Source organism: Podarcis muralis, chromosome 3 (assembly GCF_964188315.1).
Source record: "Podarcis muralis chromosome 3, rPodMur119.hap1.1, whole genome shotgun sequence".
Lineage (NCBI taxonomy): Eukaryota > Metazoa > Chordata > Lepidosauria > Squamata > Lacertidae > Podarcis > Podarcis muralis.
In genome coordinates, this window is record NC_135657.1 from 64163098 (window position 1) to 64187863 (window position 24766).

At 41.0% G+C, this 24766-nt stretch overlaps 1 protein-coding gene across 6 annotated transcripts in view; it reads right to left on the minus strand.

Annotated features, from left to right (window-relative positions):
- LAMA2 (laminin subunit alpha 2) overlaps positions 1–24766 on the minus strand; it is a 365889-nt gene that overhangs the window by 255229 nt on the left and 85894 nt on the right. For all 6 annotated transcript variants that reach the window (XM_077926009.1, XM_077926008.1, XM_077926013.1 and 3 more), the window contains exons 2-3: positions 22718–22888; positions 20025–20137 (exon numbers count right to left, since the gene is read on the minus strand). In XM_077926009.1, coding sequence (XP_077782135.1) covers positions 20025–20137; positions 22718–22888 — 284 coding nt within the window. The remainder of the gene's footprint in view (positions 1–20024; positions 20138–22717; positions 22889–24766) is intronic.

Consider the following 24766-nt stretch of genomic DNA (forward strand, 5'->3'; position numbering starts at 1 on the left):
GGAGGACCTGCACCCCATAGAACAGAGTTAGGCTACATGGTGTCCTCCAGATGTTGTTGGGACTCCAACTCTCATCAGCCCAGATAGCATGTCAAATGGTGATGGGAGTTGTAATCCAGCAACATCTGGGGGAAACCCTGCTATAGAACTTGTTCTACTCACTTTCTTGAAGACTAGAAGCCCTGTCCCAGATAGGATACTGACATCCTATTAATAAAGTATACTGAAACATCTTACTTGACTGTGTCAGGCCAAAATGAAGTTCCATCAGCTGCCACTATTCCCTTGGACTTTTAAGTGATTCCTAGCCAATTAGGTTGCTTCTATTCACTCACATCACCCTAGTCCTATCAAACCCATTGTCCCACACTCACCTCTGATCATTACCTGACAGTTCTTTGTGTCCCATATCTGGCTTTTTATCCTTCCTTTCCCTGTCCCTTTCTGCAACAGAAATACATCACCCAAGTGTAATACAGACAACCATTATCTAATGTAATAGCAAAGTTCTTTCTCCTTCACAACGTGCAGGTGCCTACAGGCATTGCCTACACAGTGGTTCCAGATAATAAGGGAGGAAGTCAACATCACACTCGAGGAGTGACCAGCCCAATGTCATTCAATAAGCTTCATGGCTGAGTGGGGATTTGAACCCTGGTCTCCCAGGCCCTGGTTCAGAAGGGCCATTACTGTTTTCAGCAGCATGACTCAAGACAGACACTGGAACCTGACTATTCAAACCTGCTGAATGTTATAGGAAGGAAATACTGATGGTCATCTTGGGTGACAGTTGCTCACAGGAACTTAGCTATAATCATTATACACTTCCTCAAGGACACAATGGCAGCAACAAGGTATGTCACAAAAAGTGGTTATGCTGTTGTCATTGCTGCTCCTTAGTCTTTCAGCTCTCGCTCACTCCCCTTCCTGACATATCCAACACAAACCCTCTACTCTCTTCATTTCCCCACTAAATGACAGAGTGAACTCAAGTCAGTAGTTATAGCCACACTGAATCAGATGAATGGATGTCATTTATAGCAAACAATGTAGTGCAACTTAAATACGGCTAGAGTATATTTTACCCTTTCACAAAATGAAGCCGTTTGAAACGAATTGGTCTGTTTGGAGTGCTTGGTAATTTAAGGTTCTTTTCCTGTTTGAATACCTTGGGAAACGACTGCATTTTACAAGAGCTCCTCTCTGACTTATTATTGTGGGGAGCCATATTCAATTTTCAGCTGCCAGTTTTTGGGGATGGAGGGCAAGGAATAAATGGCTCAGTTGTTCTAAAGATGTCCAATTGCATTTATATTACTTCAGCCATAGAGATTATTGGGTCACATAGTACTTAGATGAGAAAAAGAGAGAGAACTGTGAAGCACTCAAATCAACCATTCTAAAAGTTGGGTTATATTCAGTGCTCTGAGTTTAAAATGTTCGCAAAAGGTGGCAGGCTAGCATGAATTTAGCATTGCTCCCAGGAAATGTGGTGTTTCCTTTGACTTGCTATCACATGAGTTAAGAGAGGGAAATTGAATAGGAGCATGATTGAAATCACCAAGGCAGGCAATTGGAAACAATGGGTTGTTCTTTTTTGAATGAAAATCTGAGCCACAGTTTTTTCTTGACACAACTCTCTTCAGTGAATGATCCTCTAATGAAGGATGTGATTCATTCTTAAACCTTAAGTTGTCTTCATCTTGAAGGTCATGTTCAAAGTGTTAACCAAGCAAACATATTTGGGATTCTGATGCAACTTTCAGCTGGGTTAATTGACCCCTGGAAATTATTGCCTGTTTCTATCACATAGCAGCACTCTGTCAATGTAAGGACATAAGAATAGCAGTTTGGAGCAGACCGAAGGCTCACTAAGCCTAGCATCCTACTTTTTTCTGTGGCCAGCCAAAAGCCTTCAGGTAGCCCACAGCCAGGGCATGAAAGTAACCCAATGAAATTTGTATGATTCTCTTTTAAAATCACTGAGGTTTAATGGCCATCAGTACATCTTGCAACAGTGAATGCCATAAAATAATTGTGTGCTGTGTGAAGTATCTGACACCTATCTGAAATACATAAATTGTTATCTCAAAGCTCCGGCCCTTAATCCCATGTGTACTGGTACTACCTGTGGTTTATTCAGTACTACAGAAATACATTCTGCGCATGCTCAGGGACAACTCTTTTGAAACTGGTGTCTAATCCCAAAGGGATTATTCAATTGTGGATATTCCATGTGGCAGAAATACATTCTCCACATGCTCAGGGCTTTCAGAACAGGACCTGAGCTCTGTGACCTTTCTCCAGACAACATCTTTGAGAGTTTCTGGTTGAAAGCTGACCATCACTCACCATTTACTTGGATTATCTGCAGCTTTGGTTCATTTATGTTTGCTCAGAATTAACACATCTTCATTTCAAAAGAACATGGTGTTTTGCTCTGTGATACATGCCATTGAAAGCATTTAAAAAATATTGCTCCAAATTTCACCTCCAGACTCTATAGCTTTGGGCCTATCTGTTCTGCATTACATGGTTCACTTCTGGCCTCAACTCAATGTACCAGTGCTTACATTTGAAACTCTAACCACCTTTGGTCCTGGGTGAATTGAGGGGTTTTAGTCTCCCATATATAGGCTTCCAAACATTCCTGCTTCTAGCATCTCCCTCAGAATGCCATTTGGCAGCTAGGGATGTGGATCAGACCTGCTTTACTTGTGTCACCAATGGCATGGAATTGCCTTCCAAGCAGATCTTTATGGACTTATCATTATATTGCCTTATTGGGCATATGAGTATTCTACATAAGGCTAGGTAGAAATTTATTTCAGTGTCTGGGGGTGGGGGGTTACAATTTTCAGAGGAAAATATTTTGAACTACGTACTTACAATATGGAATTTGACAACAGGACACCATAAATGGATTATTCATGCCCTTACTATGGCCAAAAGACTGATACTGATGCACTGGAAATATGTGTATGTGTCAGGGCTGCCTCAGGTCCCAGCTCACAAGAGACCAACGCCAAGTCCAGTTTATATACAAAAATGTTTATTGGACTTCCGGGTTGGCGCAATCGCCGAATGGCGGACTGCCTCCGAGCTCCGGAGGGAGCCTGCTCGGCAGGGGCTGGGTCCTACCGCGCCGGTGACGCGGGGACCCTTAAAAACCACGGGCACGGAGCCCGTGGACATGGGTGACTCGGCTGGTACCGTTAGCGCCCTCCCGACTCGTGAAGGAGCCTTTTTAAAGGCTACGGATCGGGTGCCGGGGAGTGGCGTGGTGCTTTGAGTCCTCTGCTTTCCCTGCCGAGCGAAGCCGCATGCCATCCGGCGGAGAGCGCTGACTTCTTCCATTGAAAATTCGGACTTTTAACAACAACCCGTGAGTAATTTGGAAACCGGGTTTAAAAGGAGAAAAAAAGGAATCTTTTTTTGGATTTGGCACGAGCGGGGGGGGGATCCAAAAAGGAAGTCAGTCCCCCTCCCTACTGTAAACATTTTAAAACAAGGACTGGGTAACCAAGGTCTAGAAAGAAGCGTATTTCTGACAAAAATTAAGAATTCCACGATGGAAAACTACAAGAACTGTGCTGGAGGAGAAGAGTGGAGGGAGAAGGAAAACATAACCCCCCCTGGGAACCGGGGCGATTTGTGAGAGAGCCTGGTGAAAAGAGACGGAGACTTTGACAGCTGTCAAAGTAGCTGTCAAAGTCGGAAAATTTAAAGAGGACTCTGCTATGAGGACTTTGCTAGTTAATTTCGTTACAATTTGCTACGATTTGGATACAAAATGTCGAAAATATGGAACAACAATCGGACTTTTGGATCAGAGGAAACAAAGTTACTACAATCCCCCTAGAGGGGTTTCGGGACATTACAAAGATGGTCGTAAGTGGAAAAATACTCTTGGAATTGTACAGGACTTGTTATCTCCTGGGAAAGCTGCAAAACTGAAATAGTATTTTGTCTACAGGGGTGTTTACACTAAAGGAGACAATAGAATTTTCTATTGAAGAAAGGAAGGGACTGAACGTAAGTTTTTGTTCCTGAATAACAACAACCCCTGTAGAGCTACTAAATTTCTGAATTAGAATGTTTTAGCAGCGGAACAAGACAAGAAACTGGACTACAACATGGAAAGAACAATGGGGGGAGCCTTAAAGACCAAGGAAACTAAAGGCCTTTAGGGGCCGTTTTTGGATTGGAGATTTGAAGTTAAATACCATAAAAATAACTTTTTAAAAAACTGGCAAGGAACTGGGGGAAAATCTGATTATGGATCTAAGATTTCCAGGCAGACAACAGATAGACTGATGGACATGGGGAATTTAAACCGGGGAAGGGGGGGGGGAGATTTAGAATCCAAAGGCTGTGTAACTATTTGCTGAATTTTTCTTTTTATATACTTGTTATCTTTTATATCTTTATATAGTTTTTATACTTTGTTGGGGCGTCTTTATTTAAAAAAAGGGAACTCGTGGAAGGAAAATGGGGTGGACCTTGGGGAGAGAATCTTTGATTTTTATTTAAGGTAATGATGATGACTGTATAAATTTAAATTTGAATATTGGGTTAAACAAATTAAATTTTAAATTGGGAGTGAGAGCTTGTAGAACCAACGTTATGAAAGGGGAATATGGTAGGGATGGGGGAGGGGGGAGTCCCAGAAAGTGGGTAATGAAAGTAAGGTTTCAAATGTATTTTATTTTTGTTTTATTTTTACTTTCTGGATTTTGGAAATTTCAATAAATATGATTTAAAAAAAAAATGTTTATTGAAGTCCATTGTACGCTCCACAGCCGAGGCGCGCAGCCCCACGTCTGTTACGCTTAGACTGCTGAAGTCCCCTCTGAGTCAGTCCCTCCTCTGCACCAGTTTAAGAGGGCTGTGCTGCTCCACCTCTTCCTTTCTTTCCTTTTCCGCAGGGTCTTCCTGCCCCCTGGAATCTCCACCCCCTTCACTGCGCTCTGGCGGAGAAGCCGGTCCCGACTCCCAGCTCCCACTTTGGGTTCCCCTGCTGGTCCCCTGCTCCTGACGAGTCCCCCCTGTGACTCCCCTCGGCCTTACCACAGGCGCCCCCTTCTGGGAATCCTCCGATTCACTTGAAAGACTCATGGAATCCCTCAAATCATTGTCATCCTCTTCCTCGCTGTCCTGGGATTCTTCCCCCTCGCTCTCCGTCTCCCCCCTCACCTGTGCCTCTGTCCCTGAACCCCTGACAGTATGGTTCTATTTAATCAACGGATTGAAGATATGACTACACTTGCAACTTATGAATGGATTGCTTATAGATGTAGAATTTGCATAGATAAGTATAATGATATTTGGAACACATTTATACAAAATATAGTAGGTTATATGTATATATTAGATAAGTATATATAATTGTTAACTTTTATAATGATACAGTATACCTTTTATTTTTATTTTTCATTTAGTTCAATTAAACTGTTCTAAAAATAATAAAATAAATTTATGTCAGAGAAATCTGATGAGGCAACGGTAAGGAACAATAAGGATATTGTGTTAGTATTAGTGGTTTGTGAAAAAATTGTTGAATCACACTTGTACAGCTATTTCATGAAGAGAAATACTTTCTACCATGCACTCAAAGCCATCTGGCTTTATCTATTAAAAGAAAACTTATCCACGCCCCCCCCCCCCGACATTTAGAAGAGTGGAATGCAGCACATTTCAAATGTTATAACAAGAATGGTTGCCATATTAGTTCCAAATGCAGGCAGGTGTGGTTCAAATAATAGCTTCTACTTGGCTAAATCTGTTGCTAGCAATCTGTTGACTCCTGATCCAGTATCTTGAACTCTGTATTCAGACCTACTTTCTGGATGCAAAGATCTAGCCTCGGAATAGTGTGTGCAAGGCTTCCCCACATCTTTTGGGGGTGGTGTGGTGTTTGAACTGGTTTCCAAGTATGCACAGAATACTAGCATTAAGTTTCATTCCATTAACATGCTGGACTGGAGTCCACAGGTGCTTAGATATTATGTGTATTGTGTTTCTTGCAGCAGGAGTAAGATCTACATTTAATTTTTCTGCTCGCTGCAGATCTGAAACTTTTAGCACTTTCTTTTAGCTAAGCCCATGATGAAAAATGCAGTAAGAGTGTTTTAAAAAAGAGCCCAGAAAATAATCAAAATTCCAAGCTAATCAAAACTCTTTTGAGACTGGTTTTTATTTTAATGTGAAGTACTACCAGTAATTATTAATATAGAACACCAAACTCATTTTGAAGCATAGAATAGACAATGGACTATTCTCTCCACTTCAGCCTTTAATTGCGGGAAAAATCCACAAGTTCTTTGTTTAAATTATGCCAAGTTATTGACATCTGAGAAAGTTGAGGAATACCCTAGATATTGCAGTGTCCATTCCGCAGAGAGTGGCTTCATGAAAAGAAACAATGGAAAGGGGTGGGGAGAGAAACAATCCTTGAGGACTAGATAAGCAGTCAGAGTCCAGGCATAGGAGAATGGACATTTTCGCTGCCTTTCCAAAATCCCCAGGAGAGAGCAGGCCCATATTGTAAGAAACAAAGACTACAGAAGCCAGTAGAAACTAGGAACACTTGACATTTTAAAAAGACACTGCAGGTTTGAGCTGTAAATCTAGTCAAATATTGGGTTCAAATCTTGCAGCAGCTCTGCAATATACAACATGCAATCTAACTGGACTATTGATGATGACTTGAATGAGATATAAGGAAGCAATGGCAGCATAATGGCAGCTTGTTTGTATAGGACTGCTCTCAAGTAACTGGTTTATGGAACGCAGCCTAAGCATATTAGTTAAAGATAATGAGAGAACAGGATTGCACTAGTTTCTATGGATTACAGTCCACTTCTTAAAGCGCATGAAGTGTTATCTTAAATTGGCACACACACACATAAAACACACACACACACACACACACACACACACTCATGGTGCGAAAGGAATACCTGAAGTCTCTCTCTTAGAAATGCTTCAGGCTTATGGAAGGTGCAGACCCAGTTCTGAGATAATGGAGTATCCTATGGGTTTAGGAAGGGGACTCTTGGTTTGAGAAAATCTTGCAACTGGTGTGCCCTAATACCAGGAAGCAGCAGGAATCTGGATAACTACAAAAGTTTGTATTTTTTGGCCAACGATAGATCAGCAGCTCTGCATAACAGCTAAGACTTCCTATACTGGCAAGACCAATGTCCCAGTTAGTTCCCACTAAGCTATGGAAAAGAAGATCAAACCGATCCATTCTGAAGGAAATCAGCCCTGAGTGCTCACTGGAAGGACAGATCATGAAGCTGAGGCTCCAGTACTTTGGCCACCTCATGAGAAGAGAAGACTCCCTGGAGAAGACACTGATGCTGGGAAAGATGGAGGGCACAAGGAGAAGGGGACAACAGAGGACGAGATGGTTGGACAGTGTTCTCGAAGCTACCAGCATGAGTTTGACCAAACAGCAGGAGGCAGTTGAAGACAGGAGTGCTTGGCGTGCTCTGGTCCATGGGGTCACGAAGAGTCGGATACGACTAAATGACTAAACAACAACAAAGCTATGGAAGTAGCCACATCCAGAGAGGGGAGGAGCACATTCTGTTACATACCAGACATGTCACATCGCCACCTCTAAGATCAGTTCCAAGTGCCCTCTTGATGTCGCACAGAAAGTAATTTTCAATAATCTCAACAGCTACTTCTAGGTTTGGTTACTATTCCCCCTGAGATTGAGGGAAAATGCAAGTGTTCATTTGCTGAAGATATGTGAAATGAACCACACACACAAAATGAACATTCAGATCACTCACTCAAGGATATCATCCTCAAACTAAAGTAAATGCTGAAGCTAACAGCTTTCCTGTGAACTGAATCCATGCACAATTAGTTCACACCTTACATTTTTGTGCATATTGGGAGGTTCATGAAATCCTTGCATTGACCATTGTTACAAAAATCGATTATTAATTTGCATTAATATTTTCTTACATGTGAAGTCAACAGCATTTGGGCTTTTGTGGCTATTTGGTCATGTTGGAATTTTTTTTTGTTATTACACTGACCTCTGTCCATCTTTTGTAAGCCAGTTAGAGGTGGGTTTTTAAAAATAAATAAATTAAGCAGTCTATAAATTTTGTTAAATAGATAAAAATAAACTGTAGCTTATGTCTTCATGAAATATGTAAGACATAGGCCGATCCAATATGGATAATGGTCAGGATATGCCACAAATTCTGTTTTAACTGGCAATTTTGGAACAATCATAAGAATGAATCATTTAAAAGAGCAGAAAGGATGGAGGGTGAAACTATAATAGAAGAGAAAGCTAAAATTGATAGAGGTAGAGGTCTATGCAAAATGTAAAAGGATGTTTATATATTTTGTAAACAGATTTATGCTGCAGACGTGTGTTGTGATCAACACACTTGTTCAGAAGTCCAAGTCAACTTCCAAAACCTATTTAATTCATCATTTATAATTAATGTAAATCATATGTAAAAATATGTCTCAATGAACTGTGGAAGTATTTTTTTTAAAAAGAAAAATCCTTTTCAAGTGTTTAATGATTGAGAATAGCTAAGCAATTATTTACAGCTGCACACACACATTTTATCTGTTAGAATTTTTAATTGTTACAGTGTTTTAGATTTTGTAAATTCCATTTTCTGTCCTGGGGCCTGTGGGGCAGCACAGCTTGTAGAACAGAGTTACCAAAGAACCCCTCTAAATATTTCCAGGAATTTCCCTGTATTAGACAGTATGGTCCACATGATAAGACACAAGATTCCATTTCCACTGGTAATTGCCTCAATCTGTACAGTACACACTGTGAAGCACACTTCCATAACTTGCAATACCCACTAACAAATGGCTCATAAGACACAGGAAACTGTATCCTATTACAAAGGGTAATTCACTACACTAATATTATTCATATTGTGCTGAAATGAATCATTAATCTACATACCGCTAGCCAATGAAGCAGGAAATCTCATTGTGTATTGCTCCCACCTGCTCTTCTAGCTCAAAATAAATCCATTAGCTAGGAGCCGTTTGTGTAATTTAGCTTGCAGAACAGCGTCACACAGAGAAATACAATTGAATAGCTACTTACATATCTGTAATATGAGTAATATGTATGTAGGAATTATGTATAGCTTCTAACAACTTGAGACTTAATTTTTTCATACCTATATTTCATGGAGTTGCAGCAACAAGCTGTACTGGAGTCACCCAACCCCTTTATTTATTGTGATAGATTAGCCTTAGTCCAACCAATGTTCATTCTGAAACCTCAGTCATGTCATTGAAAATGCATAGATGACATTTTTGGTGCAATCCAACTCAGTGATCAGTCCTACTGAATTCGATGGTACTTACTCCCAGTCTTCCACTGCCTCCCGCAGTTTGGTCAAACTCATGTTAGTAGCAGCATTGCCACATACTCTGACAAAGTTTTTTTAATGGTGTATTGTTCCTAATGTGCCTTATATAAAAGGAATGTTAAATATGGAATAATGAAGCCTTGTGAAAAAGTAAAAATATTCTACTGAAGTAGAAGAGCTTCTCATTTTAGTTCTGCCACATTTCTATTGTGATGACTGACATCTGACTCAAGAATGGCATTTTTGTCGTTGTTGCATCAAAAAGCTTTAAATATGACTGCTGAGAAGTTGTATCCTTATGATTTGGTTGAACTGTTTGTTGGTGTTAGGGACTGGTTGGACACTGAGGAGTGTGCTGGTTGGATACTGATGAGTGGGCAATGGGAGAAGTGGGGTTGGAGACTGATTTGCAAGATGGGGTCTGTGATCTGGGGGGAGCCTGCTGCAGCTGGGAGACAGGAGTCAGAGGCAGGAGAAGCTGTAGGATTGGAGAGTGAAGAACAGGTGCTGGAGGAGGGAGAAAGAGGTCAGGCTGGTGTAGAGTCAAGGGTTTCCATACCTTCTCCTCCTGCCCCCACCTCTCCTGCTCCACTGTCTCCCAGGATCAGAAGAAGACTGAAGTAGGAGGAACAAAAGGTTACATGTAGGTTATATGTGTGCAGCTGGTATAGGGGAGACACAAGCTGAGGTAGGGAGCAGGGCCTCTCTGTTGCAGCAACTGCCTCATGGGATGCACACCTAGGAGTAGCTGAGACATGTAGGAATGGTGGACATGCCTTTCCCTAACTTGGAAATGTCACAATAAAGAGTTAATTTCTCACTCTGGACATTCCTTGCCTGACAGCACTGCGACAGCTGGCTATTTTGAGCTTATCTGTGTTGTTGGACTAAGCTTTGGCTTTCATTTTAACATCATTGTGATTTCATTAATTCTTAAATAACCCTAATTTTGAAAGTGGTTGGTTGTTGTTTTTTGCAGTAAGCATGATAAAGGTTATAAACAAATGTGCTCATGGATACAAAAATAAAGCGGTGTTCTTGGGGTGTTGCACTGGGGAGTAAGTTTTAGGTTATGATATCGATTTCCATTACCGAAAATAAAGTTAGATCAGCTTACAAAATAAAACATGTTGGGTAACACATGTTGGCTCTTTTTTATTTTGTTTTGTTATGAGTATAAAAATGGGGAATTCGTGGAAGGGACTTGGGGTCGACCTTAGAAAAAGATTCTAATGTATAAAGACTGAGGTTTATAAGGTAAAATTGGTTATATAAAATGAACTAAATATAATAATGAACTAAATACAATAAGGTCAGAAATTGGGGATAAGAACTTGTTGAACCAAATAAATGGAATTGGAATACAAGAAGGGGAGGTGTGGGGAAGTCTTGGAAATATGTCATTGAAAATAAGGCTTAAACGGTGAATGTTTTCTTTTTCTTTCTTTTTTTCTTTCTTTTTTCTGGATTTTTTTGGAAATTTCACCCAATGTTAGTCATATTCAGAGCAGAGTCACTGAAATAAATGTATACTCTGACTTAGTTTTATTTCACCCATCAAATATAAAAAGAATCACAACTGCTTTGACTTACTTTGTTATTTGCACAGCCAATTCACTTGCCCCTCTCTGGGGTTTTCAGTCAGAACCCAACCTCTGGACTCCTTTAGCAGGTTACCCTGAATTTACATCCCACCCCCAAGATTTAGACTAAGGATCCAACCCAATACTGTTTTCCCCCAAAAGTTGAAAACTGCTATGAGGAAGGCCAAACCTCCAGGCCGGCCCAATCTGTCTGCAGACAAACTCTTCCTGGCCCTGAATATGGAGAATGAGATGCTCCACAGCAAGGCCACACTCATGTGCTGCCCATTGACCTCGAGCCAGAGCTATAGCATATATAGGATAGTGGAATGACTGCTTCAAGCTTTTATGCCCCACAGAAGACTGGCTCTGTAAGGTCCGCCACCAGATCATCAACCCCCCCCCCCTCCCCAGGCATCGATTGCCTGCCAAGAAATAAATAAATAAAACTGCTGTTTGAATATGGTAAGTGGTCTTTGTCACCATCCCCAAAGGCCTAGCTATCTTCACCAACAGATGAAAAGTTTATGCTAGATACACCTCCAAGGGAGATAATTTCAGGCAAATGGTTCTGCCATTATTTTGTGACCACATATATTCCTATCATAACATGTCATATCATATGATATTACATTATATTATTACATTATATATGCTGGAAACATCCAGCTTTTTTTTTTTAAAAAAGCTATTTTTACCCCCCAATAAGCTCCTTATCTGCAGTATATTTCAAAAACAGGAGCAAGTCTACACAAGATTCTACTACTTCTGAAACTCATTTTTTATGACAGTAATTTGAAACTTTCTACCATTTTGACTTACTTTTGGATTATCCGCTGAAACCATGTCAAATCTAGAATAGCCTTCCCCACTTTGGTTTTATCCAAATGTTCTGGCCATAAATTCCCCACTTGCATTTATTAGATATACACAGTGCTTTTATTCTTTTAAAAAATGTTCAGGGGTGCTCTCATTTTGACTCAAGAAAATCACCATTTTATAGTTCAAAATCAGTAAAAATAAATACAGTCAATGGACAAAAGTACAAATATTCACAAAATGTTTAGGGGTATGCGTACCCCCTGCGTACCCCCTCCCCCAAAGAAAGCACTGGGTATACATATTGCTCCCTGAAATGTATTGAATCATATTTAAGCGCATTATAACAATGAAAGCCTAATTCTGAGAAATACTCATTAGTTTCCCCATAGCCCATCATGGAGAAATGATCCATATATTTCCAAATGTAAAAAAGCTATGCAACCATTAGAACATCCCCTCTAAAGGGTCTATTGCTGTCACCATCCTTGTGTTAACTCTGTGTTAGCAATAAAATGTTTCTGCCCTTGGAGCGGTTTTAATCTTTAGCAAAGATCCTAAATTTTAATGTCTGTTCAGAGATAAACGGCAGCTGCAATAGTAATTCTGTCATATCTTGTGACCATAGATATTCCCATATACTGTTATTTATGCTGCAAACATCCAGTTTTAAAGGTTTTGTCCTGATTCCCCATAAACTGCTTACCTGCAGTATATTTCAAAAACAGGAGCAAAGCTGACCAAGACTCAGCTCCCATTGTGTAATCTTACCACAACACTCCGAAACTTCCCAACACTTTGACTTCATTTATGGGGCTTGCCACTGCTTCTAGGGTGCCAAGTGTGTATACATGTTAGAACAATCTTCTCCAACATGGGAAGGCTGGTGCTGGCTGGGACTGGTGAGAATTGTAGTCCAAAGCATCAGAAGGGCACTATGTTGGGGAAGGCCATTAGCCACGATGGCTATGCTCTGCCTCCATTTTCAGAGGCAGAAATGCTTCTCAATGCCAGTTCCTGGAAAACCACAGGAGGGGAATGTGCACTTCTGCTGGGGTCCTGCTTGCAATTTCCCCACAGGCATCTAGTCTGGACTAAATGAGTCATTGACCTAATCCAGGAGGCATTTCTTATGTTCTTAAGGATGAAGTAGAATACATATATGTCACTGACGATGATACCCAACTCCAATAATAATAATAATAATAATAATAATAATAATAATAATAATAATAATTCCCTGCTCATATGGCTGGGTTTCCCCAGCCACTCTGGGCAGCTTTCAGCAGAATATAAAAACATATTTACAGTACATGAAAATGCTGCACACTTCACTGATAGCCCTGGCCCTTTTAACAAACTTGAGTACAGATAAGTTTCCAGAATTTGCAGGCACAATTCGCAGTTGAAAACACACCTGTCCACCCGTAAAAACAAAACTGCTAACAGATAAGCCTTAACATGGCATGATAATTCAACAAGCTTCTGTTGTTCTAGATCTTGGAGCATGCTGCTGACTCAGAGTACTGCATAAAGACAGTCGGTTTTAATTGCATTGGCTTCAACAGCTTAGCTGAAGATGCCTAACTCTGTAGGATTGTGGCATTAATCAAACAGGTACTATATATAGAATGGCAAACATGAATACGCATACAAATTTATTCTGATTAGTTTAGAAGGCTGAAGGATGGCCTGTGTGTGTGTGTGTGTGTGTGTGTGTGTGTGTGAGAGAGAGAGAGAGAGAGAGAGAGAGAGAGAGAGAGAGAGCGCTTTCTTTCAAACTGCAGTTTGTATCTCTGGTGGACAGCACTCTGCAGCCTTCTTGGAAAAAACAACCTCACAGCAGCCTCGGCTTCACTTTCCTGTAAGTGCAGGTGGGGAGGTTGCCAACCAAGTACCTGACAGCTGTCTGTTATCTGTTAAAGTGAAGTTGTTTCTGCTTTAACAGAAATCAGTGTGGAAAGACCTTTTCTGGGGATAAAAGGAAGAACTTCCTATACAAATTAGCCAGTACACTGACTTGAGGCACTCAGTAGCCAGTCTTCCTGTTCCCAACACTTCAGTTATAGTCTAGGTCTAGGAGAAGGTATCATGAAGTAATTCCTCACGTAGGGCTTTTTTCAAATCAAGACATGTGAACAAGAGGCTCCAGAATGCCGGAGAAACGTTTAATAGAAGTTGTAAAAAACATGAACTATCACATTCACATCACAAATGACAAGGAAAGGCTGGCATCGTTTTATGTTTGTTAAATTTAGATGGTCAATCAGCTGTGTACATTTTAAAAGTCTCAAATCTTCCATTCTTGGGCAAGGTGATTGAGCGCGTGGTTGCTGAACAACTCCAGGCACGCCTGGAGGATGCGGACCATTTGGATCCCTTCCAATCGGGATTCAGGCCTCACCATGGGACTGAAACTGCCTTGGTCGCGCTGGTTGATGATCTCCGGTGAGCTAGGGACAAAGGTGAGAGTTGTTTCCTAGTTCTGCTGGATCTCTCAGCGGCCTTTGATACAATCGACCATAACATCCTTCTGGACCGCCTAGAGGGGCTGGGAGCTGGGGGCACTGTCATACAGTGGTTCCGCTCCTTCCTCCTGGGCCGTGTTCAGAAAGTGGTGGTGGGGGATGAGTGTTCAGACCCCTGGGCCCTCACTTGTGGGGTGCCTCAGGGTTCTGTCCTCTCCCCCATGCTTTTTAACATCTATATGAAGCCGCTGGGAGAGATCATCAGGGGGTTTGGACTGGGTGTTCATCAATATGCAGATGATACCCAGCTCTACCTCTCTTTTAAATCAGAACCAGTGAAGGCAGTGAAGGTCCTGTGTGAGTGCCTGGAGGCGGTTGGAGGATGGATGGTGGCTAATGGATTGAGGTTGAATCCTGACAAGACAGAAGTACTGTTTTTGGGAGACAGGGGGCGGGCTCGTGTGGAGGACTCCCTGGTCCTGAATGGGGTAACTGTGCCCCTGAAGGACCAGGTGCGCAGCCTGGGAGTCATTTTGGACTCACAGCTGTCCATGGAGGCGCAGGTCAACTCTGTATCCAGGGCAGCTGTCTACCAACTCCACCTGGTACGCAGGCTGAGACCCTACCTGCCCGCGGACTGTCTCGCCAGAGTGGTGCATGCTCTAGTTATCTCCCGCTTGGACTACTGCAATGCGCTCTACGTGGGGCTACCTTTGAAGGTGACTCGGAAACTACAACTAATCCAGAATGCGGCAGCTAGACTGGTGACTGGGGGCGGCCGCCGAGACCACATAACACCGGTCTTGAAAGACCTACATTGGCTCCCAGTACGTTTCCGAGCACAATTCAAAGTGCTGGTGTTGACCTTTAAAGCCCTAAACGGCCTCGGCCCAGTATACCTGAAGGAGCGTCTCCTCCCCCATCGTTCTGCCCGGACACTGAGGTCCAGCTCCGAGGGCCTTCTGGCGGTTCCCTCATTGCGAGAAGCCAAGTTACAGGGAACCAGGCAGAGGGCCTTCTTGGTAGTGGCACCCGCCCTGTGGAACGCCCTCCCATCAGATGTCAAAGCGATAAATAACTACCTGACATTCAGAAGGCATCTTAAGGCAGCCCTGTTCAGGGAAGTTTTTAATCTGTGATATTTTACTGTATCTTTGGTTTTTATGGAAGCCGTCCAGATTGGCTGGGGAAACCCAGCCAGATGGGCGGGGTACAAATAATAAATTATTATTATTATTATTATTATTAAAACCTGATATAAAATACTTATTGTGAATGGGTTCTGACATTGTTTCTTTCTTTCCTCTCTCCCTTTTATCCCGCTTGCAACAAAAAGTATAACAAACAAATACATGAACCTCCCACTGAAATTATAAAGACATTCTGAAGCCCCTTGTGAATGAGGCAGGGAAAAACAGGTGCCTCTTTCTTGGGGGAAGAAACATTTACATAAATTGAAGGAAATTAATGGAAACCATGCATTTCCTCATGAGTCATTTGCATGACTTTCTCCTCCGCTGCTCATGATTCCTCTTTGCGGTGTCCAAAGCTGATCTCAGTCTTCCAAGAAAGACCTTTCTAAACATTACTTTATTTTAAAATCACCTCCCCCCCCCAAATCTTTGTGATAGAAGCCTACTGATTTTTAAATTAAAAAAATACAGAGAAGAGCCTGCTGTACAGGCCTGTGGTCCACCTGTTCTCATAATGTTCAACCAGAAGCCTATGGGAAGCCCACAAGCAAGACCTGAGTACAACAGCACTCTCCCCTTCTGTGGTTTGCAGCAACTAGTATTCAGAAGCATACTGCCTCCTACTGTGGCAGTCAAACATATCCATCAGGCTTAGTAGCCACTAGTAGCCTTATCATCCATTAATTTGCCTAATCCTTTTTTTTTTTACAGCCATCCAAGTTGGTGGCCACCCCTGCCATGGTGGGAGCAAATTATATAGTTTATTTACGCAAAGTTTGAAAAATGATAATTTAATAATAATAAATCTCTTGTCTCTCCTGAATCTCCCAACATTCAGCTTCATTGGATTTCTCTTAGTTATAGTGTTCTGAGACAGGGAGAAAGTCTTTTCTGTATCCACTTTCTTCATACAATGCACAACATTGTAAGCTTCTACCTTGTCACCTTAACTTGCCTTTTCTCTAAACTAAAAATCCCCAAATGCTGTAACCTTCTTTCCATTTTGAAGCTTGAAACGTGCTGGAGGTTGACTTTTTGCTATGCATATAAGATTTCAGCTATTTCCTAGCCACAAAACTATGGGTTGCATTGAAGGCTGCACCAGCCCTCTGGCACAGATTTTAAGGATGTGCAGGGGGGAGAAGTGGAAGGGAAAGTCCCACTGCACGAGCAACAGTGTTGGAGACAACCCTATGATCCCCAGTCAGGGCAGAGTTAAGGGTAGACCATAAATACATTGGCTTATGGTACTAGCATGTTTTCGAAAGGAACACTATAATTGCCCTAAAATGGAATAATAATTATATTTTCCTGTTTATGCAGCTAAAATGATGTCATTTTGGGGGGAAATGCATTATTATTTATTATTGTGTTATGCTATTATTTTATTATGATGGATAGTCACCAAAAATACAATTCAACTCCTCCAAAAGGTCTAGGTTTATTTAATGATGAAAACTGTAATTATTTTCTTGGTTCATTCCCCACAACATTAGAATCTGCTAAAAGCTTTCTATGTACATTCATAATTATCAATAATAACAGCCACTAATGCATTCCTGCAATTTACAGACCATGACTTTTAGCAATAGAAAATGTCCAATCTGTTGTACAAAAGGATACAGCATTTTAATAAGGGCCCATCCGTAAAATGCCTAGTAATGACTGGATCACAAGCTTTCCAAAAAGAAAAAGGACAACCACTTGATGTCTTCATCTTGTCCTTTTGACTCCATCCGTAAAACCACAAACAAAACAGAAACCCCATGTTTTATTCAGTATTTTATTACATAGATGGGTATGTGTCTAAGACTAGATCTGAACAATACAACTGTGTATCCACCTCTGAAAGGAGTAGCATCACATCTCCTCATCCTGTGGATTCAATGCCACATAAATTGTGATGTGACATCATAAAGTTGCAAGTTTTGGCAACAGCCAATGAAGTGGAGAAAGGTGGGGACCCCACAATATGCTGACTTTGTTTCACACAACTTTCCTGATAGAACACTGCCAGAAGCAGAGCTTTTTTAGCCGGAACTCAGTTCTGGCACCACTCAGGTGGGTGCCATTTCCATTCTAAGAGAAGGAGGGAGGTTTTATGGTGAGTTCCAGCACCCTTTTTTCTAGAAAAATATCTCTGGCCAGAAATGTGGGGAAGTAGGGGCATAGGCTGCTGCTTTTGGCAATGGTCTCACCTTGGCCACAGCACATCTTTCCAGCCTAAGAAGCATTACTTACTCTGGGGGATCTCTGAAATTCTAAGGCCAAGCAAGTAGACATAACAATTGTTGATTTTTGTGGATTCTCAACTAGTGATTGAAAATAATTTGGAACGCCATTCAGTTATGTTTTGGGAGGGCAGAGGCGGCGGGGGGGGGGGGGTAAGATTATTTGCTGCAGTGACCATTCCTTTTTTGCTTATCATTATTTCACTTTTTTTTTTATGTGCCACTACTGAGGGAGGCAATGAAGATCCTCTTTAAGCCATCAGAAGCAACTTCTCTCCTAACATTCCCTGCAAATCAATGTTATACTACACAACATACCTCATAGCATTTTGGAAAAGGGTATGAGTAGAGTTATAGGGTGAAAAAACAAGTGTAGCAGTGAGGAAGAGGTTGACGTGAAGTGCAGAAGCCAGACTTCCACAGTTTCCACTCATACTTGATCCCTAATTTAACAGATGAAGCCTTTAGGCCTTTGGAGAAGAAGCTCTCGGTAGGCATTACTGGGAAGGGAGGTGACAACTTCCCTTCAGATTTTGAAGTTCTGAATTACCACAGTGTTTTTACTACCTATTTTTTTGAGAAACTGTCCACTTAAGACCTAATATAGTCACCAAACATGTGAGAGGCACATGTTTGGTGACTATATTAGGGCTTAAGTGGATTAGCAAGTGGGCCATTTATATAATTATTTTCAGATGTTATATTAATGAGGTCAGAAATAACTCAGGAGGGAGGCCAAGAAGCTGTGAACCTTGTTGAGGCAGACAGAAGAGGACCCTGGGAAGATTGCTCTTATGAAAAGCGGGGGATGTCATAAACCTGGTCTTTCAGAAGCAATGGGGTTCATAAGGGTTGTGATACTTGTTCATTGAGTATAGCTGAAGACAAAGGAGGTTGTGAAAAGAATTTGGGGAAGAGGAGTCAGCCTAGGTTGATCCCTTTTCTAGGGCAAAAGCAACACAGGGAGAGTGAGAAGACCATTAAAAAAAGACACAGGAGAATCTTAGTAGTAAGAAGAGAGGCAGAACTCTCACAGATCTGTTGAAGGATGAGGCTGCTAATTTTGGTTGTGAAATGTACTATACGTGACTCAGTCACCCTCCACGGGGAGGGAAGAGCAAGTGATTTGTGGGTGTTAACTGAAGGGTCCGCTGAGTTTTGCCAAGGGGTAGCTTAGTTGATTATACATCCCAGCTCACCTCATATCAAGTATCTTATTTCCTTCTGCACTGGTTTTATTAAGCAGCTCTACATGCCTTGTTCCCTGTTTCATTAGCAGATTTAATCCTAATGTTAGTAACTGGCTCTATTTCTGGCCCCCTCAAATAAAATACACTCAGTAATTCTTCATTTAACTTTAATCTCTACTCTCATCCCCCATCAACTGGTGCTCTGGCTATTGTCACACAGGGTGTGGGATCAACGCTGCAGTCAAGATGGCAGCTTCAGGAGTCAGTGTGATAATGCTCCACGGGGAATGAGTAAAAGGAAGGGAGGAATCTCTTAGGTTATCTAAGCTATTTTCAATTTCTTGGATACTGAGCTGCAGCAGGAGCAAATATAACATCGCGGTGTGTTATTTCTGGCACCTAACTAGATATTCTGTATTTGCATTAGCTAAAGGGAAATAAAGCCACTTCTCTTCTGTCACTCCAAGTCCTCTTAGTTGTACACCTGCCACAATCCAGCATTCTTGTGAACATCAAATGATAACAGCCTCCTAGAATCTATACACTTGCCATTTCATCAAACTTACCATGGAAGGAGAAGAATGACAGGAGATGCGATGAGAAACCTAAAGCTACTTCCTACAGAGTCTAATGCAAATGTATCTCAGGACTTGCTTGCTTTCCAAGTATACTAGGTTCAATTCCCCCCCCCCCCCAAAAAAAAATGATACACAGCTTGCAGAGCTTTCTGTAACACAATGACATTTCTTCAAAGGCCTACTTGGATCAAAGAAAACTGGAACTATGCCCGCTTCATGGAAGCACATTTGTTACAATTTGCCATTTTTGAACAACAAAGTGATTGTGTTGTAATCTTTTTGCATTTCTAAGAACATTTAAAGATTAACTTTCAGTGTTCTAGACTCCAGTCTCAGCACTAGACGTTCAATATTTGTATATAAAAAGTGCTCTGAAAAAGGTAATGCCATTCTTACCACCACTATCTGTAAACCAATTACTGCTCATGTGAGTGTTCTATTCACACGAGCAATATATTATGTTGGTGGATGTGATTTACAGAGGATTGTTTCTTCCCTTGCACTAATCCAGACTATCGGTCCCTCTAGCTCAAATTTCGGCACCAAAATTCAGCAGAAGAAACAAAGCATAAAAGTTACCTGCCGCAAGTCCAGTGTGATGGTCACATAGTGATATTCCATCCCATTCTGAATGCTGGGACTTTGCCACCAAGTATTCTTGCCATCAATTGCATTTGTTATGGGGTGTCGTACTGTTGGAACATTAGTAAAATGCAAAAATAATAATGAAGCTAATTAGCAGTGAATGTGACTTGGCTTCCATCTCACTCACAAATTCCATTTCAACCAACTCAGCCAATTCATTCTGTTTCATGCATTATTTAATAATAATAATAATAATAATAATAATAATAATAATAATGTGTGTGAGAGGCACATATAATATCCAGGATAAAATTATTTTCCAGTGCTTGCAATAGCACACCACAAGCTTTAGAAGTGCACCACAAAGCTTTAGGATGAAATATATTTCCAAGACATAATCAGGAAGAGATTAAAGATGCAGCTAAAACAGAGAGAGAGATGATCTTTCCACGATTCCCCATACTTCTTACTCCTAAGGCCTCTTAAAACACAATGCTCTGTTGTAGTGCTTAGGCTATAGGCTGTTGTTTCAATGAGATTTTAAATGCATTTCCCATGCACAGCCCATTGAAATGAATGGCAAATGCTCAGCAGCAGGGTCCAGTGAATTACACCCAATGAAGCTGTCAGCTACTGTCAGAAGAAGATGGAGAAGAAGTGGTAGTTGTGAACCGTGGACATGTCATACAGACAAATGGAGAATTTTTCAAGCAGTATGACTAGTTTTGCTAGTTAAGCTCAGTGGTATCAGGGTCCAGATCCAGTGCTTTAAGTTGTGCTGCTGCCCTTCCTAATTCCAGTTGCCTAATTCCTAATTCCTGTAAATCAGTAACTAGAGAGTAAGCTCCATTTAATTCAGTAGGGCTTACTTCTGAGTAGACATGGTTAGGATTGCCCTGTCAGTCTCTTGCAGACATCTTGGTCAGGACAACGTTGCAACTACATCCACAGTTCATAACTAGTGGCTACAGGTATCTAGCTAGGATATCAAAGTGTACAGGGTCCAGTTGCACATGCATGCCCCAATCCAGTTGATGGGTCCTCCCTTGTACAAACTGATCTTTCTTTTTGGATAACAGCAACAGATAATAGCAATGATTTGGATCTAACATGTAAAAAACCACATTTTTAAAATTTTTGAGCCAGGGTGCTAATTTTTATAAGCTTATGCTTTGATTCAAATCAGCAGTTCACTGAAGGAAAGAAATCCTGCCTCAGAAGTGAAAAAGCAGAGTGTCTAAAGCACAATTAAAGCAGTTGTGGGAGGAATAGGAGGTGTCAGTCTAAAAACTGCAAATGTCATAAACTGTATGCAAATATCAAATGATTCAATACCTCTAGAAGCATTAACAGTAGTGTGTTATAAAATTAGGGAGAGAATTGAGTTATTGGATTCATATCAACAACATTTTTTAAATAAAATACCAAGAGCAGGGGGAAAGGCATTACTTTGCTCTCAATACTGTTTTTTTGGGTGTTTTTTTACTATGTCTGATCTTCTTTTTTTGGCAATCCGCTAAAAAAAAAAATCTTAGTGGGGAAGAAATCAACTGTAAATCAAACCCGGGTCTCTGAGGTGATAGTGATAGAAGTTGTCTAATTGGAAATTTTGCTATCAGCCTCCTCAAGTCAAATTGATATAAGGGTTAGTCATGAAAAGGAGGAATGAGAGATGAATATACAATTAACTGTAATCCCATTACGGAAGTTTAATCTTAATTAATTTGAAACCACTGATTAATTGCTGGAATGTATTCCCAATTTCAAAAGGGGAGAGACAAAATATACTATACACCATCAGGAAAAATGGGATAGAACTGCAGGCTTAAGGAACAACCTCAGTGATGAATGACAGGGGAGTTAGCTCACACAGGCAACCCATCAAAGTGTGGTCTTTAATTTGTGCTCACACATGATTAACTGGGGAGTGTGTGTTCATTTCCTTCTACAGTAATTAAGGGGAGGTACACCAGATTCACAAATTCCAAGGGGACCATTTAAAGTCTGGTTACATTACATGTCATTCTTATTAAAGGACCATCTCTGGGTAAATAAAACAGTTCATTGTGGCAAATGAACATTTTGCAAACCTTAAAATGTGATGAGATTGTAATGAAAGGCCGTGTATTTTAAAGGCTGGCTGCACTGCAGACTAACAACAGAGACTGGATTGCAGAAGTACACAGTTCTTAACAGAGGCTTAAAAGACCATAGCACTGGTAAATAGATATTAGAATTAAAAGGGCCCTCTTAGTAGAGACACTAATAGCCACACGGATAAGCAAGTGATGAAGCCATTTTTCTCTCTGGGGTTTTCTCCCATGAGGAAAAAATGACATGGCACAAGTCTCTGACTGATGCATTACAAATGATGTCACTGGATGTCCTATCATGTGAGGATAGTCCTGAAAATAACCAGGGAAATGTCTTGAATGCTTTCTGTATATGCAGGAAAAAAGAAGTAGACTTGCTCTGACCTAGTCCCAAAGTTTCTCAAATGCTGGAGATACTTCCATTGATGGATTTCCTTCCCATGTCCAAAACCCAACCCACTGTGCATGAATCAGCACATTCAATAACCAGGGCTACTAAGGTGCTTTATTTTAACCAAACATATCATATTAACAGTGATGCTAGGCAGGATGGCTAGATGGACACACATCATGAAAGAAAAATTGCACACGTACGATTTGGAATCTTACTGCGCAGGTCACAGAGCCGACACTGAGGGTTTCTTGCAGGTTGGCCAGGCACGTGTTCAACCAACTTGCAGTACATTTCAGGCCCTGTTTCCCCACAGGTAGCATTTGTGGTGATGAGAGCATTAGAAGCCAAGTTCAAAACTGCTGGAAACAAACCTGAAAGAAGAAAAACACATTGTCATGGCACAGTAATAAAAAAGAATATTTGTATAATCTCATTCGCATTGGTGCAGGAATTAAGATGCATGTAGAAGAAGAAGAAGAATTCGGTAACATGGACTGTAGATCCTAAACTGCTATAGTGAATTCTGACCCTAAGATCATGCTTTTTATTGTATTTATTCAATTTACAGTGGTACCTCGGGTTACATACGCTTCAGGTTACAGACTCCGCTAACCCAGAAATATTACCTTGGGTTAAGAACTTTGCTTCAGGATGAGAACAGAAATTGTGCTCCCGCAGCGCGGCAACAGCAGGAGGTCCCATTAGCTAAAGTGGTGCTTCAGGTTAAGAACAGTTTCAGGTTAAGAACGGACCTCTGGAATGAATTAAGTACTTAACTCAAGGTACCACTGTATATTCCACCTTTCTCCCATCATGGAACTTACATCAGTTTGCAGAAGGTTCCCAGGGTATCTCACCCAAACCTGCTGAGCTTCAGCAATGTGACAAAGGCCATGCTACACCATGCTTAGAATAGAAAATTAGTAACGCAGTCAAGCAGTTTCATCAATGCTGATCCATAGTTGCTAAAGAAAAGGTTATTTCCTTCCCCATCTTCTGTGCCCCCAATATTTGTTTGTATTGCTCAATTGTTGCCTTTTCAATATATCCACATATATTTTAACTAATTTACAGAGGGTTGTTGTTTTTTAATGTAATGCAACAAAACCCAATAGGAGCTTCAGCCTATTGAGTGTCCACATTTTGAGAGATATCGCATCTCCAATTAAAAGTAGAACCATTGTGTGTGTTGTGTAGCAGGGAGCAGAGGAGGAGGAGGAAATCCCAAAATATTAAGTAATAAGTTGGATCAAATATTAAGATTTCCCACAAAAGAAAGATCATGTAGGCTGAGGATATGAAAAGCTTAAGACATCAACACAGTGGGTTTGTGTCTGAGAGCTATGCTGGATCTAATGTTTGCCACCCCCATGTCTGGCTGTATTCCCTGAATCTAGCTCCAGACTTTAATGAGCACAAAACCTAATCTCAACTAAAATTGCCAAGGATGGGCTTGAATGTGTAACAGATTTTCAAAGCTTTTCTCCTCTTTCCCCTTGCTAAATTAATGCATTTTGATCTCCCATCTCAGTTCTCTTGTCTGTCCCTGCAATTAACCTGTGTGCCATTTAATTACTGACCTTTTCGGTCATGGTACAGTTATCCTCTGACATTCTAAGTTAGTGACTCCAATGCTCCTTTTAAAAGCCATGTTCAACATACTGCCTAAGCAAGGCACCCAATTAGCTGCTAACTTGTCCAATTTGTACAACCAGTCAATCAATAGTCAGGACTTTATTGAATTTGCAGCTCGCCAGGGTTTTTGCAGATTACACACCTCTGCTTTAGTGTGTTTTAAAGTGTATATATAATTTGTAGCTCCCTCCCCACCAAAAAAACCCCCTCCACTGAGATATATTTATGACTCTACGCAGGGGAGTTACAGAGTCAAGACTGAGTACTGAAAGAGCAAATGAGTAGTCAGAAGCTATAGCACCTCCAAGTTTACTTAAAACCTCAGGCTCTGCAGCATGAATAATATAAAAGCCAGCAATCTAGGCATAACAGGAAGACCAGCAGCCTGCTTTAAAGTGCACCACAGATAGTTTCAGCTAATGGGAACATCACATAAGCTCATAATATAGTGAGGCAGGCAAGAATTTACAGTATGGGATGTTGGAAAAATATATTGAAAGAATATAAAAGGAGGTGGTGAAAAAATGTCAGGGAGGAAACAGATGCACACAGACACACAGCTATGTGTACTTTATGTCTCTTTCTCTTAATCCTCTCTCATACACTCTCCCAAA